Source organism: Callithrix jacchus, chromosome X, assembly GCF_049354715.1.
Source record: "Callithrix jacchus isolate 240 chromosome X, calJac240_pri, whole genome shotgun sequence".
NCBI lineage: Eukaryota > Metazoa > Chordata > Mammalia > Primates > Cebidae > Callithrix > Callithrix jacchus.
This window is the reverse complement of record NC_133524.1, coordinates 48,176,761-48,193,382: the sequence shown is the minus strand read 5'-3', so window position 1 is coordinate 48,193,382 and position 16,622 is coordinate 48,176,761. Positions and strand designations below refer to the sequence as shown.

General features: G+C 52.6%; 1 protein-coding gene across 8 annotated transcripts; it reads right to left on the bottom strand.

Annotated features, from left to right (window-relative positions):
- Positions 1-2,417: 2,417 nt before the first annotated feature.
- Positions 2,418-14,151, bottom strand: CDK16 (cyclin dependent kinase 16). 8 transcript variants are annotated; one of them, XM_078363142.1, is made up of 17 exons: positions 13,617-14,151; positions 9,870-10,016; positions 8,538-8,748; positions 7,791-7,924; positions 7,564-7,689; positions 7,417-7,473; positions 7,205-7,319; positions 6,457-6,551; positions 6,296-6,358; positions 5,921-6,044; positions 5,617-5,737; positions 5,411-5,508; positions 5,221-5,326; positions 5,097-5,139; positions 4,857-4,947; positions 3,741-3,818; positions 2,418-3,655 (listed from the first exon to the last, which is right to left on the bottom strand). In XM_078363142.1, the coding sequence occupies exons 3-17, from the start codon at positions 8,740-8,742 to the stop codon at positions 3,618-3,620; spliced, it is 1,494 nt and encodes a 497-aa protein (XP_078219268.1). In that variant the 5' UTR covers positions 8,743-8,748; positions 9,870-10,016; positions 13,617-14,151; the 3' UTR covers positions 2,418-3,617. The 8 variants fall into 8 exon arrangements, with proteins under 8 accessions (XP_078219268.1, XP_078219264.1, XP_078219265.1 ...); XM_078363138.1 differs by lacking the exon at positions 13,617-14,151 and adding an exon at positions 13,176-13,571 and having other exon boundaries at positions 8,990-10,016; XM_078363139.1 differs by lacking the exon at positions 13,617-14,151 and adding an exon at positions 13,176-13,571.
- Positions 14,152-16,622: the final 2,471 nt, after the last annotated feature.

The window sequence follows — 16,622 nt, the reverse complement described above, 5'->3', positions numbered from 1 at the left end:
TTCATTGGACTAAAATAGTAGCCTCAGGCAGTAGGTACTGTCCTCGTCACCCATAGACGACAACGGGACTGGACTCTGCTAGTAAATGGTGGAGCGGCAGTTCAAACTTGAGAAATCTTGTTCCACAGCTGTGACCTTAAACACCAGGCAAGCACACACATTATCCAACGGTGTGGTTCCAGGCTGTCTACCGGTCCAAAAATCCTCTTGGGGGTTCACAAAGTGAAAACTATTTTCACAATACTTTTTCACTCTCATTCTCTCAGGGGTGTACAGTGGAATTATCCGGAGGCTTCCTGAAAAAAAACTCTTTTGAATCTCTTCAACTTTTAAGCACATAAAGGAATCCCGAGACCCAAAGTTTGAGAACCCTTGCACTAGGCCAGGGTCTCTCAACCTCAGCACTACTGTCATTTCTTTGTTGTGGGCATTGCAAGATGTGTAGCAGCATCCCTGGCCTCTACCCACTAGATAGCAAGTAGTACCCCTCAGGACAACCAAATGTCTCCAGACATTACCAAATGTCCTTGGGGGAAAAAATGTCTCTGGTTGAGAATCACTGCACTAGGCTATGCTAACCTCTTCTCTGTCAGGGCTGCGAGCCCTGTTGGTGATGACTTTGATTTCAAACCTTCCTTCCCCCCCCCAAACAATCTCATAATTTACCTATTTTCAGGTAACCTCTGTGGGGCAGGGATTGTGTGTTTATTACTGTGATTCCAGCCCCCAGCCCAGACCTGGGATAGATGAGGGGTCACAACCCAGTTGTGTAAGCTCTGGGTGAGGAAAGGGGGCAGCCCTTTCACGTAAGGGTCCCCAAAGAAAGTGGCATTTGAGGGGGTCAGACACATGGCAGACAGCTGCTCTTTAAGCCTAGCTGAATCCTGTCAGATTCTCTGATTCTCTCCATTGCTCCCCTGCAGACTCCCCCTCCCCATTTATCTGGGCAGCCAGGGAAATCCAAGAGACCGCCTTCCCCAGCCCTAGACCGTTTTTTTCATCTTCCAGAGGTCAACCTCTGCCCACACCAGTGACCCTGCCACTTGCCAGAGCAGTTGGGTGAATTCTAGTCCTTTTAAATCCAGCCTGGCAATCTTGTCCGCCTTTGCAAGGCCATCATTTTCCCATCCTCCCTTGCTGCCAGAAGTGGTCATGTCCTCTAATTCTAGCCAAAAAGTGGCATGGGAAGTCTGCTGAGGAGCATGTGAAAGTTCCATCCGTTAAAAGACAGGAAAGGTGTTTTTTCCTTGCTTGTTTTTCCATCTCTGGGGACACAGCAGTCATCATGGCACCATAAAGCTGCAAGCTGAAACATCACCAAAGTGCTTACAAAGACATGTGCAGTGGCTCACCCCTGTAATACCATCACTTTGGGAAGCCAAGGTGAGTGGATCACTTGAGGTCAGGAGTTCAACACCAGCCTGGTCAATATGGCAAAACCCTGTCTTTACTAAAAATACACAAATTAGCGAGGAATGGTGGTGCACACCTGTAATCCCAGCTACTCGGGAGGCTGAGGCAGGAGAATAACTTGAACCAAGGAGGCAGAGGCTGCAGTAAGCCAAGATTGTGCCACTGCATGCCAGCCTGCGGGATAGACTCATCTCAAAAAAAAAAAAAAACAAAACACACAGTACAGTGATTAGAGGTTCATGAGTCCCCACCACTGGGCTTTAGTAAACGGCCACTTAATTAGGTTTACCATTACTTGCAGTATTTCTCTGGTCCTGCTCACCCCACCACTTCTGCTTGGAAAACAATCCTTGGCTTTGCCCAAGATGATGGGACTGGGGCTAGAACTCACAGGACAAAGGAAATAGAAGTGTCAACTCTCCTCCTGCCTGAGGACAAGTTCCAGGTTGTGTCACTGATCCCTGGCCTCTTGCAAACTCACCCATGCCCATGGTTTCCATTACTTCCTGGACACTAATAATAGAAATTTCCAGCTCCATCTACGGCCCCACTGCTTAATTTGATCCACTTATTCAAGGATTTCTCTACCTACTCACTGATCCAAAATGTACCCTCTACCGTCCTCTTCCATTCCCTCTTCATGGTTTCCTAGTATGGTGGTCATACTGGGCCTTTGCCTCATCTTCCCATCCATTGTTCTATTAGGCCTTTCAGTGTCTTTCAAACATCATCTCTCCACTCCCCTGCCTCCACCCTCTTATCAGCTTCCTCATATTCCTAGGCAAATCTAACTCCCATTTCTGCTTTTCAGCCCATCAACACCATTCAGCCTGCCCTACCTGCTTTAACTCCATGTTCCACTGTTACATGTGCAGTGTCCTAGATGCCTTTTTCATAGTCGTGATGTGTGGCCCACTCCCAGTGTTCAGGCATGAATTCTCCAAGGTCCCAGTAGTCACCCCAGCTAGACCACCCTCCATCCCTACAGGGATTTACAAGCAGGCTTTTCACTTTAGACTTTTTAATATTTCATACAGCGATTATGGTGCATTCAGGAACCCAACCCCCCAAACCCCACTAGGAGGGCTCCCACCCCTGCCCTCCCACCCCATTTCAGGGCCCCAGGGCTTAGGGTGGAGGAAGGGGAGGTAACCACCCATTCAGGGACTGACCCTGGAGACTGTCCCTGCCCGGCCTCACCCTCCCCCAGGGGATAGGGGGCAACACTTGGGCACAACCCCTCACACCTCCGCCAACCCTCCTTGTGCACACACACATGCACACTATGGCTCCTTGCCAAGCTGGTCAGTTCCTGGCAGGGCCCCTACCCAACAGCACCACGTGGGATGAGAGCAGGAGGGCTGGGCTGGGGAGACCCTGAGAAGGAAGGAGGCCCCAGCTACGGGACTGCAGGAGGGAAAGAATGCCCCCCCCCCCACACCTTGTCCATTTCCCAGAGTCTCTGGTAGTCCCTAGATCCCCCTGCAGCTAGGGATGGAAGGCGGGGGTAGGAAGGTGAGTGGCTGTGGCATGCTTTCCCATAGCTGATCCCAGGGTCTGGTGATGATCAGGGTTCCAAATAGGGGCTGTGTCCCTGTCTCTGAAAGGCTGGGAGCAGGGCTTCATTGCACAAAATACTGTGGGAGGGCCACACACAGGGGGTGGGGCCCAGCCAGTCTGTATACAGAGATATTGCATTTAAAAAAATGAAAACCTCATTTAAAATAATAAAAAAAAAATGAAATAAACAAAAAAAAGGCCCACATAATATGAGGCAGGTGGGGCAGGCAGGAAAGCAGGCAGGGACGCCTCAGACTCAAAGTATTGTCACCATCTTGTCTGAGTTGAGATCCCCAGCCTGGACTAGCTCTGAACCCCTGGCTGGCCGTGGGGTAGTGGTCCTGGGGGATGGTATGATGAGGGGTAGGCCTGGCCTCAGTGTGGGAGGCTGGCATGGCCATGCTGTCCGCCGGCAATTACCAAGACAGAGACAGACAGACCAAGTGAAGGAGTGATGAGAGCTTTGTTAGCACCCAGCAGACAGGCCAATGATCGGGTGTTTGGGCAGGCAGCAGGGAACAAGTGGGCAGGCGAACATGGCTCAGGCAGGGAGGCAGAGAGTAAGCAGGGAAGATGTTGGGGGCTGCCCTGTGAGGGGTGTGGCATCCCTCCAGCCGCTGCCTGCTGGGGCCTCGGTCTGTGGCTTAGAACTCGGTGTCCACCACGCGGAAAGCTGGCCTGCCTGCGGGGGAAAGCAGAGCAGATGGCTGTTGGTGGGCAAGCAGGTAGGTGGGTGGGGAGGGAGCAAGACAAGGGGCTGCACCCACCTGAGTCAGGCATTGATGAAGACCGAAGGCTGGCCTCCTTTTGTAGCTGAATCTCCTTTAGTGCAAATATGGAAGTAGCTACAGATGGAGGAGACAGAAGTAGGGGATGACCCATGAGGTCATCTAGGACCAGCCCCACAAAACTCCACTGGAGGAATTAGAAAAAGCTGCCCCTTCTTTAAGAGGCTTGACCTTCATCTGTCAAACAATTCCATACACAAACCAGCTACAACTAGGGAGGATGAAATATGGCCTATTACACAACACAAAGAAATCAACATTAATTTTGAAAAATGGATTATGGTATTGCAATTACCACCTGTTAAGTCTAGGTGATGGGTGGTGTTTGGGATTTGCTTTATATATTAATCCAGTAAGGAGATAAGTAGGCAAATTTTTTGTAGGTTTGATAATACTGTTTTAAAAAAATCTTTTATAGGTATATGCTGAAATGAGGGATAAATGTTATGAGTCTGGGATTAGATGTGATTCAAAATAATCAGAGAGAATATAGATAAAACCAGATTGACCACTTATTGACTCGTGGGAGTACTTAGGGACTCATCACATTCTTTTGACCAATATATAAATACATATATTTGAAAATATCCATATTAAAAAGTTCTTAAAAGCCAGATATAAAAAGAGAACATCACATGTGATTCTATTTCTATAAAGTACAAAGACAGAAAAAACTTATCCTTGCTGTTAGAGGTCAAAACAGAGGCCACCCTTTGGGAGGGGGCTGGGAATAACTGAAGGAGATGCAAGGGAGCTGGGGGCGAGGAGCTTCTAACATTCTGTTTCTTGACTTTTGTGCTGGTTATAAGAATGTGTTTCATTTATGAAAATTCATACTTAGGATTTGTGCATTTTTTAGCACATGTAAGGAAATGTCTACTTAAAAAAGGTAAAGTGCTATTACATATATTTTTATGTATGTTTGAAATTTTTCATGAAAGGTAAAAGGAACTGAAAACTAAAAAATGTTATGTGAACAAGATGTCCCCCCACTTAGAGGTGGCACAGCCAGATCCTATGCAACCCACCAGCTGGCCCCAGCAGTCCTGTTTCCCAGTCCCCACACTGGCCGGTCCATTCCCCAGCTCCACTCACTGTCAGGAAGTTTGTGGATCCGCTCCCCCAGACTGAGGAAGAATGGATGTTTCATGGCATCCTCTGCGGAGATCCGATTTCGACCCTCAAACTGAGTTGGGGGGAGGTAGGGGATAGTATTGATATCTTCAATGAGTAGGTCTCCTGCCCACCTCAGATCCTGCCCCTGGTTGCGGGGGAGTCCCTGTTTTCCCATACCTTGAATCCCTTACCCCCAATGCTGGCCCAAGGTGGTCTCACCTGCAGCAGCTTGGTAAGGAGGTCAGCCCCGTCACTATCAAGTCTGCCACAAGGACAAGGAAACCTGCTTTAAAATGAGTTTGGACACCCTGGCCCTTAACATGCATCCACCCACCAGCCTCACCGGGGTGCGTGGCTCAAAAGGGCCTCAGCTCGGTACTTGGGGTAGTTGTAGGTCTTGAACTCCTCATTGGACAGGATGCCTGGCCAAGTCTCCTCAGTTGGGGTTCCTAGTAGGGTAGAGGAGTTACCCAAAACATCTCACAAGTCTTCCCTGTGTGTCTCCACAGTGCCTTGGGCCCATGCCTCCTCACCTAAGATGCGGAAGATGAAATGCAGTTGTTCCTCCACCGTGGAGCCGGGGAAGAGGGGCCGGCCTGTGGCCATCTCATAGAAGATGCAGCCCACACCCCTAAGCAGGGAGGGCATGGTGAAGAGAGAGACAGCTGGCTGGGTGGCTGTTGTGACCAAGCCACCCCCCTTACCACATGGTCCCTGCCACACTTCCACCTGGCCTTACCACATGTCAATCTGAGTGGAGTAGTCTGTGGACCCAAGCAGGATGTCAGGGGGACGGTACCACAGTGTCACCACCTCATTGGAGTACGTCTTTGTTGGGATTGACTTGGCCCGGGCCAGACCTGGGAAGCACAGAAAGGACAGCTAGAATGAGAAGGTCATAGGCCAAGTCTGGGGGAGAGTGCAGTTGGGACCGATGATGTCCTAGGCAAAATCTGGCGAGGCTAAAAGGAAATGACACTAAGTGGTCATGGGAAAGTAGGAAGCTGGGGGGCTGATGAGAAGAAGTGGGAGGCCAGTGGTACCAAAGTCAGCCAGCTTGAGCTCTCCTCTCTCGTTGATGAGCAGGTTCTGGGGCTTGAGGTCTCGGTGTAGCACCTTCTGCCGGTGGCAGTAGGCCAGGCCACGGAGCAGCTGGAACAGGAACAGCTGGGGACCCAGGAATGGCAGGCAGAGGTCAAAGACTATCCACTAGCCCGACCCCCGGCAGGCACTGCTCCCCTCCCAAACACAGATACTGGGCCCAGAGCCTTGTCACACAAAAGAGGACAGGGTCCCAGTGCCCTCCAAGGGCTCCCAGCAAAAAAAGCCAAAGGGAAGAGTCCATTTCTGGGAGATTTGTGGGTTGGAGTGGGTGAGTGGGGGCCCCCTTGTGCCCCTGCTTCCTGCCCCACACCCACTTTCACGTTGTGCATGTTGATGATGTTCCCACAATCATCCAGGTACTGCTTCAGGTCCTTGTCCTGAGGAAAGAAGAGGTGGTACAGAAATGAGGGTTACTTCCTATGGCTCCTGGCCTTCTCCCCACCTCCCCCTGGGACCCACTGCCACTCAACCTTACCAGGTACTCAAAGACAAGGGTGAGGGACTTCTCCGTGTGGATAATGTCATGTAGCGTAACAATGTTGGCGTGTTTGAGGTCCTTGAGCAGAGACACTGCAGGAAGCATGGGAGTGGGACAGGGGAAAGAGTCAGGGTCCTACCCTCAGGACAGAGGTGAGGACAAGGACTAGAAAGGGACAAGCCCAGGTTTTCTTTCTCCAGACAGTTCAGGGTAATGCCTTGGAGCCACCAGCTCTAACCCACCTCATGCCAGAAAGAAGTGTCTCCATGTGCCAGGTGCAGAAAATAAGACTCAGAGGAGAGTATGGAGCAAGACTGGGATTGCAGCTCCAGGCTCATTTGGCACTAGATTTTCACAACCTGCTTTTGGTTTCTGGGAAGGGGCCTGGCTCCAACCCTCAGTACATAGGCCTGCAGCATTGTGTGAAATTGAATTCAAATTCATTCCATGTGATATTCTGACTAGAAATTGTTGCTGTAAATAAATTAGTGACTACTTTCAGGGGTGTTCTCAGAACCAAAGCTAGCAACCTGGTTTGCAATTCATCCACCTTTTATCCAAATGGGAACAGATTCCTGGTTATCCTGATTATTACCTGGATATGCAGGTGACAGGCATTCCCATGAAAGCCAGAGTATTTTTGGGGGGGGGAGGGTCCTAGAACCAGTCTTTGTTCTCATTATGGAGCGTGTGCACCATGGGGTGGGTCAGGGAAGCCTGGGGCAGATGGGATGGGGGTGTGTACCTTCCCGGATGGCGGTGCACGGTGCCCCCTCTTCATGTTCCAGTCTGATCTCCTTGAGCGCCACAAGGTTGTCTGTGAGCTTGCTTTTGCCTTTGTAGACGGTGGCATAGGTACCCTGGAATATAAGGAAGTGTGATAGGAGAGGTGCTATGAGATTCTAGGAGTTCCCACTGACGGTCATCCCCACCATGGGCCTCCAGACTGCCTCTCACCTCGCCCAGCTTGTCCAGCTTAATGTAAGTCTCCAGTTTCCCAAAGCCAATCTCAGACTGTGGGACAAAAGAAGCAGGTTGAAGCAGGCTGAGAAGGGTCTGGGAGAGGAGGAGAAAAAGGAGAGGACAGGAATAGAAGACACTTACCAGGCTGACACGACGGAGGCGGCGGCTGAGTGGCTTGTCAAAGATGGGACTATTGAGGGTCAGCTTCTCAAGGTAGCCCTCAGGTAGCCGGATGTCAGCTGGTAGCGATAGGCGTTTGTTGATGTCCTAGCAGGTAAGGTGAGAGAGAAACAGGATCATGAGCTCCACCTCCCCAGGTCCAACCCTCTTTTCCAGCTCCTTCACCAGCCAGACAGGGCATTACACACCTCAGTGGAGATCTTGCGTGGGGGATGGTTGCGCATGCGCACTCTCACTGGAGACTGCACCTCATCCGAGGATGTGGCTGAAGCCTGGTCACTCTCCCCATCAGACCCCATCTTCAAGTCCTCGTGCACAATCTCTGGTGGCAGGGAGAGGGATAGGGCAGGCCAGATGGCGTCAGGAACCACAGGACACCCCCTTCCCCATGAAACATATTCCATCATCACACATGTGTACACATGGCCCCCAGAGCAAACCTGGAGTCCCTCAGGGAGAGGGTGATGGGGCCCAGGTACATCTAAGGACAGGTTGAACTGGGGGAGGGGGGGTGCAAAAGTCACCTAGTGGAACCCTCTCTTCCAAGGACAAACTGAGCTCAGAGCCAGTAGCTAGGTGGTGGTGGGGATAAGCCAAGGGACCTGGGAAGGCAGGCCCAGGGCAGGTAGGTACCAGAGGCCTGAGGTGGCCACCATAGAGGGCAGAAGGGCAGAGGGAGCCTTGGGGCAGCTGTGTCAGGCAAGGCACCCTCTGCCACCCACCACGGGGCCTGGCCAGAAAGGCAAGGAAAGGATTGCAGATGGACAGATAGACAGAGGGTGTTGAGAGAAGATGGGAGGGAAGGGGAAGAAGAGAGCACACATCGGGCAGAGAAGGGACAGAAAATAGAGAGGAAAATGAGGAATGTGGTCAAGAGGCAGCACCTGGGAAGCAGCCTGGGGTCATACGGGAGAGGGAGTAGCTAGTGGACCCACCTGGTGCAGAGCTGAGTGGGCCCCGTGCAGAGCGAAGTTCCCCAGGAGCAGCACGTGTGGGGGCCTCTCCAGGGTCACTGCCACCACCACCACCACCACTCTCATCCAGGCCTATCTGCTCAGTGGCACCATTGGTCTTGTCTATGTTTCGGCTACCTCGGAGTGTCATTGACAGCTGCCGTTTGATCTTCTTCATCCGATCCATGGCGATCTAAGTAAGGGGCAAGGATGGAAATGGGTCTCGTATTAGCATTTGCTTGATCGCCATGGGTCCCCTTAAGCCCACAACCTAGCAGGGAGCACTGACATGAATTTGTCAGTGCTTACTCAACCACTATGGACCCTCTAGAGCCACTGGGGGTTTCTGGAACCCCGGCATGGTCAGGGATCCTTGTCAATACTTGCCCACCCACACTACCAGCCCCCTGGAACCCTGTTCCTAAGTAGCCCACCTGAATTCTTGTATTTAGGCGGCTGATTGAGGGCAAGGGCTCAAGTAATAGACGGTTGGCCTCTAGGGGACTAGCCTCATTGCAGGAGAAAGCTCCATAGCAGTTCTTCTCTGGTACAGATGCAGTGACGGGGCCAGCCATGGGTCGAACAGGGCGTGGGCCCAGAACTGAGGGATGGTTGACATGGCCTCGAGCACGCCTGTAGTGTAGCATGGTTCCCCTGGCACCACCCCTGAAGGCCAAGGCAGACTATTCCCTGTGCCCACAGGGACCCTCCCCTCCTGACTCCTCTAGCAATCATCGTCATGACAACCACCGCATCATCCCATTGATCTACCCGGGGGGGCGGGGGGGGGGGGATTGTCAGGGTGTTCTGCCCAGACCCAACCACTGAGTGGGGTTATTGGGGGGGTGGGATGTCTCAGTGTACACCAGCTGTTCTCAGGGCTGGCAGAAAAGTTTGATCAGGTTAGGACCCCTAGGGTCTAATCCAGACTTTTACAAGCCAGGTCACATTTCTCCTCTACTCAAGAATGTACTACATTTCTCATCACCCCAAATACATGCCCCAGTCCTCAATGTGGCCCGCAGGTCTTTACCTCATTTGCCCCTATTACCTCTGAACCCCCTTCCCCCCAACATTCCTAGTTGCTGTTCTATAACCACACCCAGCAGAGTCCCACCTCAGGGCCTTTACACTGGTTGTTCCTGGTACCTGGAACACCCTTCCCCTAAATTTCGAAATGGCTCACTCCCCTCTCCCTTCAGGCCATTGCTCAAAAGTCACCTTTTTCATGAGACCTCCATGAATAACCCTATTTAAAATCTCAACCATCCCAAGCTCCCTCACCTTGCCAGTTATCCCCCCAGCACTCATTACCTCCTCAGAAATGATACCACCTACTTATTGGTGGTTTCTTTAGTCTTTACTGTCTATCTCCTCACCGCCACAACTAGAAGATCAGCTCCGCCAGGGTAGGTTTCTGTGTTTAGATCACGGCTATATCCTGAGGACCTGGAATAGTGACTGACACAGAGTAGATGCTCAAAAAGTGCTTATGGCAGAAAAAAGTGAATCAGAGGGCTGAGGGCCTAGGACCAACCTCTGCTAAGGTGTTGAGTCCCTGCTACTCATTGAACAACCCTAAACAGGGTAGCCCAAGGATGCTGGCATCAATAGGAAGATGACCTAGATGGATTGTTGAAGGGAATGGGGCCACCAAAAGGCTTAGGCCAGCCTTCTTCTGCTTCCTCCTGGGCTCTGAGCCAGCAAGGAGGGGGAAAGACCTGGCCCAGGAACCATCTGGACTCACAGCAGGGCCTAAGATGGCCCTGGGCCCAAGGGAAGTAGAGCTAGATAGGAGGTCAAGGATGAGAAGGGCTGGATCTGAGGAGAGAAATGGGTCATGTGCTACCTTGAAATAAGGTGCTTCCCCCAGCAGTTCCCACCCCAACTCCCCTCTGGCTGAATTCACTATCCCCAGGAGGGGTAGGGGCCAGCCTAGCAGAAAGACCTCAGATAGAGATGGGGTCCAACCATGGAGAACCCAGGATAACAACAAAACATCCTGACTTGGGATGCTGAATACTGGACCTAAGGTGAGGAAGGTAAAGCATGGCCAGCTCCCAAAGACAACCTTGTGTCCCCATATGGCACAGATACCCAATTGCTTTGCATGTTGTGACAGGGAGTAGGGGAGGGGCCGGGGGAGACTGGAAGTAGGGCTGAATGGAGGATGGGGAGGGAGCCAGCAGGAGCCATGGGACCACGACCTCTAACTGGAAACCCCAAGGGCTGTACATGCTCTGGAGTTCAGTTTTTTTTGGAATTTTAGGAAGATGGGGTACAAAATCTGTATTTCACATAACAAACACTCCCAGAAAGGGGGATGGGGGGGCTCAGGCAAGCCCCTGTGAACAAAGATACTTGAACGTTTATATGCAAGGAAACTTAAATATCATTTCAGTTGTCTGAGCTTTTTAGATTTCAAAAAAGTGGAGAGAGCAAGAAACTGGACATAAAACCTCACCCCAAAAAGGGCATATGTCCAGCCTGACCCTTCTGATCCCCAAAGACATATACCCATCCTCAGCCTACTCTCATGCTCAAGGATACTCACCACACTGACCACTAAGGACTCGATCATCACACTCTATGTCCTGATCCCCATTAGTACATGCTAGACTCTCAAGGAGGCCTCACTACATCTTACCTGCTATCATCTCATATACCCATCAGCATTCAAAGCCCTAACACACAACATATTGCCCTGAACTCTGCCAGCACACACTCAGCCTCCTCTAAGTAACTCTTGCTACTACATTCTTGGGCCCCTCCCTGGCCTAGCTGCTTGCCAGCTTCTCTGGCTCTTGCCAGTAGCACTGACCCCCCTCGTTAACATATTGTTCCCCCCTACATGATTCTGACTTCTATTAACATGCACTTGGGGTACTCTATAGCTGACCCACATCAGCACTCAGTGGACCTTCTTCACACAGCCCTGAATGCCATTAACATAAAGTAAACCTTATAGATAGACCTCTAACCAGTATTACCCACACTCAGGCCCCTTCACAGCTATGACCATCGCTAACACACATTCCAGTCCTTCCACTGTCCTGTCCCCTCAGTCAGCACAAACTGAGCCTTCACTCAGCCCTGATTCCCATTAGCACACACTGGGCCTCACACAGTCCTGCCTCCACATCAGTGCACCCTGAACCCCTACTCAGCCCTATTCCCCAGGGACACACAAACACACTGTTTTGCCATGGCCTGACCCTCATTAGTGCACATAGGTCTCCATTCAGCCCTGACTCCCATTAGCACACACTTCAGCCCTCCCTAGCTGTAATCCACTTTAGCACAGCGAGATCATCACATATTCCCGTCGTCTATTTCTCTCTGCTCCGACCCCTCCAGATATAATCCCTGTTGGTCCATACTTGGATCCCTTCATGAAAGCCCTGATCTCCCTTATTACACACTAGACTCCCTCCACAGCCCTACCCCCAAGTAGCACTCCCTGGAACCTCAACACACTCTGGTCCCCGGCAGACACAAGGTCCCCTGCAGACACACACAGGCACAATCTTTGCTAGGTTCTGACGCTTATTAGCATATTCCAGACCTCACACTGATTCTCCCGATGGCACACACTGAAGTGCCTCTATGGCTCTAAACCCACATTAGCAACCACCAGAACTTCTTATATTATCCTGCTCCTTCCTAGTGTGCCCTCGAGACTCACATTCCCTGTGTTCATGGACACACATCTCACATCACCTTGACCCTTTGTGCCCTGAGCCTCTGACAGTGCTGACACTTCCCTCCCCACCACCCCTTCCCAGGCCCGCAGACACACAATTCTCATCTCCCTTAGGCCAGGCTCAGGTCTTCCACGTCCTTCCGCCATTAGATACCCTCAGGTCCCTCCTCACTCTGCCCTCATTAGCATATACTGGGCCCCAAACTACCCAGACCTTTGTGGCCACAGGCATACACCCTCTACGGCCATGACCCCCACTGGCGCACACGCCACACTCGAGTCCTTCAACTACCTGCCCTCCACAAGCACACACTGCACTCTCACACACCGCAGGCCCCACGGACAGACACGCAGTATTAACACCATCCTGGCCCTCATCGCCACGTGCCAGGCCTCAGAGCCCTGATCCCATCAGCACACTTTCTGGTACCTGTGCCACCCTGTCTCCCATAAACACACACCGGGCCTCTTTGCGGACATAACCCCTATAAGCATGTCTTGGAACTTCCTCGACATCCTACCCGCCGTTATACACCCTCGGGTCCCTCACCCGCTCCGCACCCCGCCCTCCTTCCGCAAGCACACACCGGGCCTTGAACCTTACACAGTCGTGAGGCTTAATGCCACATGCCCCGACCCCCGTTAGCAACCCCACAGTCTGTCACCCATTTCCACACCCTTTGGTCCTTTGATTCCCCCTGCTCCCCATTAGCACCCACAGCACTTCCCATCCCCAGCTCCCAGGACGGGCCCAGGGCGGAGCCAAGGTCAGGGAGGCCCCAAATGACCCCCCGCCCCGGTGCATTATGGGAAATTCGCCGGGGGTGGGGGCACCTGCCAGCCCAGACCCCCGGGCACCGCCCGGGGTGGGTTCTGAAGGAGGAGGGGCAGCCCCCACGCCTCGGGGACGCGCTCACCGGCGGGGGCGCGCGAGCAACCTCAGAGCCGCGGGGCCGGCGCGGCGGCGCCTGGGGCGGCGGCCCGGGATGAGGCCGCGCGACCTCCTTCTCCTCCTGTTCGCCGCAGGCGCCCGTCCCAGTAGTCTTCGGCCATGGTTGCTGGGCCCGGGCCGCCGCCGGCTGAGGAGGAGGAGGCGGCGGCGGCGGCGGTGGCTGAGGCGGAGGCGGCGTCCCGCTCAGCCGGCCATGAGCTTGGCCGCTGCGGGCTATGCCCCCGGGCTCGTTGGCGCCGGCTCGAATCCGAGCGCTCACGGCGACTCGCGGCTCAGAGCCGGCTGATCGCAGAGTCGCGGCAGATCCCAGGGCCGAACAGCCAACGGCCCAACCGCCGCGCGCGCCGCGCTCCGCGCATGCGCACGCAGGCGCTGGGCAGGGTGAAGTGGAGAGGAGGGGACTCACCTCGGACTGCCTGTACCAAAGGACCCGTCCGCAGCGGGAGGGGACGCGGCCATTGCGAGCCCACTGGGGGATGCGGCGCCGGGCCGGGGACGGCACCAGGGAGAAGTGTGGAGGCTGTTTTGTACTCAGTTCCGATCTTGGCAGAAGTTTGCTAGCGCCAAGGAGAGCAGCGGCCAGTAACCTGGAGTATCAGTCACCACTCGCTCCCCCTACTCGGTCTCATTTGGTATATCCCCATGTTGGCAAACGGGACTTTTGCAGAAAGGAAAAACACAAATGAAGCACTCAGTTCTAGTCCCTTGAGGTGCTTGGGAAGGAAGGAATTTTAAAGGTTCGCGAGAAGACTTTTCGAGGAGAGGCGGCCTGAACAGTTATTGGCCTTTACCACCTTAGCTAGGACAGCCTATCCCCGCCCAACTGCCCCCTCCACCGCTACCTCATTCCCATAGTGAACGTGTGCAGCCCTGCCCTTTGAGGTTGTCGTCCAGCCAATCGGATTTGCTCCCTGTGGCGAGGCTGAGCAAGAATAAAAGGCGTGGCTGACTGAAGAGGCGTGATTTCGCTCTCTACCCCACTCCGCACGCCTCCGCCCGGGTTTCATAGGTTTTCACCGTCGGCGGAGGTGGGGTCTCCTTTTTGTTCTGAGTTTCTCCTTCACTATAGGCCGAATATTCCGCGAGGTGATTGGTCATAATTGAGCTCAATCGGGCCTGGTCCCGCCTTTAGTCCACCTCCCATTTCCTGCAGCGGGCCTCCAGGAGTGGAACCGAGGCTGAAGAGGGAGGAAAGAGGCGGATCCTTAGAGATGCGGGAGCCACTATTGCGCATGCTTGGAACTTCGCGCGAGGCGGAGCTTTTTTCTGCCTCACGCTAGTATTTGCATAGGCGCTCACCGTTGGATTTCTGCCACTTCTCTTGTCCGTCACAGGCCCCCGCCCCGTGCCTCCCCTCACTCCGCGGGTTTTTTCTTTTGTTTTGTTTTGATGTCAGTCAACACAAGTAGAACACTCCGCGGTTTTATTTCCATTTTATTTATTGGGCGCCTGTTGTGTGCCAAGGCCGACCTAATCCCTCACTTCCTATGTCTGGAAAACCACACTATCCCCAAGTTCAGCTCAAACGGCTGCAATCTCCAGCAGGCCTTCTGGCACATCTTTACACTACACCCGTTCAAAAGCAGCGTCCCCGGCTCTTCTGGGCTTCCCTTTATGGCAGCCTTGGTCGCCAACAGTTAGGACTTTCAGTAAGATTTATATTAGTGAAGATTTACCGGGCCATGATGGGAGTGGAAATATTTGACAAACACAGAAAGACAAAAGTCCTCACCTTGGCCTAGAACAAATCCATCACTTCTCTGACCTCATCTCTTCCTCTTCTTCCCCTGACTCACTGCCACCATACTAGCTCTCTTTCAAGCCGTTTCTCAGAAACGGGCACAATCCAGCCTCAGGGGCTTTGCATTTGCGGTTCCCTTTGCCTGGAATGCTCCTCCCCCACATCCACGTGCCTCATTCACTTCTTCCCGGTGCTTGCTTCAAAGTCATCTCCATGAAGCCTTTCCTATTTAAAAATTCCTACCTGCACTGTCATCATTCCAGATCCCCAGATCGGGCTCTATTCCTCACCTTTTAAAGAGCACTGATCAACTTGTAAGATTCACTTTGCTTACTGTGTTAATGGTGTATTCTGGGTCTCAACCTAGCAGAACATAAACCCCAGAGCAGGGATCTGTTTTATCCACCGCTGTCTCACGTGCCTAGAAAGTGACTGGTACACAGCACACAACAAATGTTTGTTGAACACCTGAATGGCAAATAGTTCCAGGCAGTGACAAGAGAAACCTTTGTCCCACCTTGTCCTTTGTGGCCACTGGGTGCAGGGGGCTCAGTGCAATTATGCAACCCCTGCCTGTTGAGCCCTGATCTCCCATCTGGCTGGTGTGTTACAGTGGTAGACAAACCACAGAATTAAATGGAATCAGGTGGAGGGGAAATGACTAAGATGCAACCAGGATTCATGTGTGACTCAAAAGCTGGTTTTGATGGAGAAGGGTGTCAGGTATGAATAAGGTGTCAAGGAGATCCAGGAATTGTGGTGGGGAAGAAATGGAGCTATAATGGGGGAGGTGCAGTGAACAAGATGTCTGGAGTGTCTGCAAAGGAGCTGGCATACTGGAGAAAGACAATCAGTTGTGTTCAAGCCTCAACTGCTGTAGCGGTATGGCCAGTGGACTGCGGTGTGGAGTGTCTAGGGTACTCTAGAGCAATAATGGGAAAGTGCCTGTGGTGGGAAAAACTTTCCACTTGACAGCATCACCACTAGATACCAAAGGGAAAGTGCCTCTGTCCTCAATGTCCTAGTGGGGAAGAAACTGTGGAAGGATGAGACCACCCAAGCAGACAAGGCCAAGAAAATAAAATGGTCAGAAGGAGGTGGGCAAGGGCATATACTGTGCCTGGGACCAGGAACTGGCACAGGAGGCAGCAGATGTGGGCACAGGCTGTGATGGGAATCAAGCCAGTTCAGGAACAGAGTAGAAGAGTGAGGGATCCTGTTTCTGAAGTAGGGTAGAGAAACAGATGTTTGGCTAGTTGAGGGACAGAAGTATGAATGGACTCCTTAGCCACCAGGAACCAGTACAATAGAGGAAGGCCAAGATGTGGCAGTGCTTTCAACTGTCTGGAGCACTCAGCCAAGACCAAGGACAGAGCATGGCAGTTGTGCAATCCTGGTGGCCCTGGTGTCAAGCCTCCTGCTACCTGCTCTAAGCGAAGAACACTCCTCAGTCCCCACAGCCAGCTGTCTTCTCCAAGGTAGGAGGCCAAAGATCCTCAAGGGGAATACAGGCAGCCCTGGGGCTGAGGAGGGCAGCGTATAAGGCAGGCAAGGGGCTTTTCCTCTACAGATGTTCTCAGCCAAATTTTCCATAAAAATCACAAAGTATGCCTGCAGGCAGTGGCATTCCTCAGACCAGCAGAGGGGTTTAAGACACCCTTGCAGCAAGGA

Coding starts and splice junctions, on each gene's coding strand:
- CDK16 (XM_078363138.1), bottom strand. CDS start 9,202: ATGCTACACTACAGGCGTGCTCGAGGCCATGTCAACCATCCCTCAGTT. Junction 7,474..7,563: donor GCCTCCGTCGTGTCAGCCTG/GTAAGTGTCTTC, acceptor TTTGTCCCACAG/TCTGAGATTGGCTTTGGGAA. Junction 3,656..3,740: donor TTCATCAATGCCTGACTCAG/GTGGGTGCAGCC, acceptor TTTCCCCCGCAG/GCAGGCCAGCTTTCCGCGTG.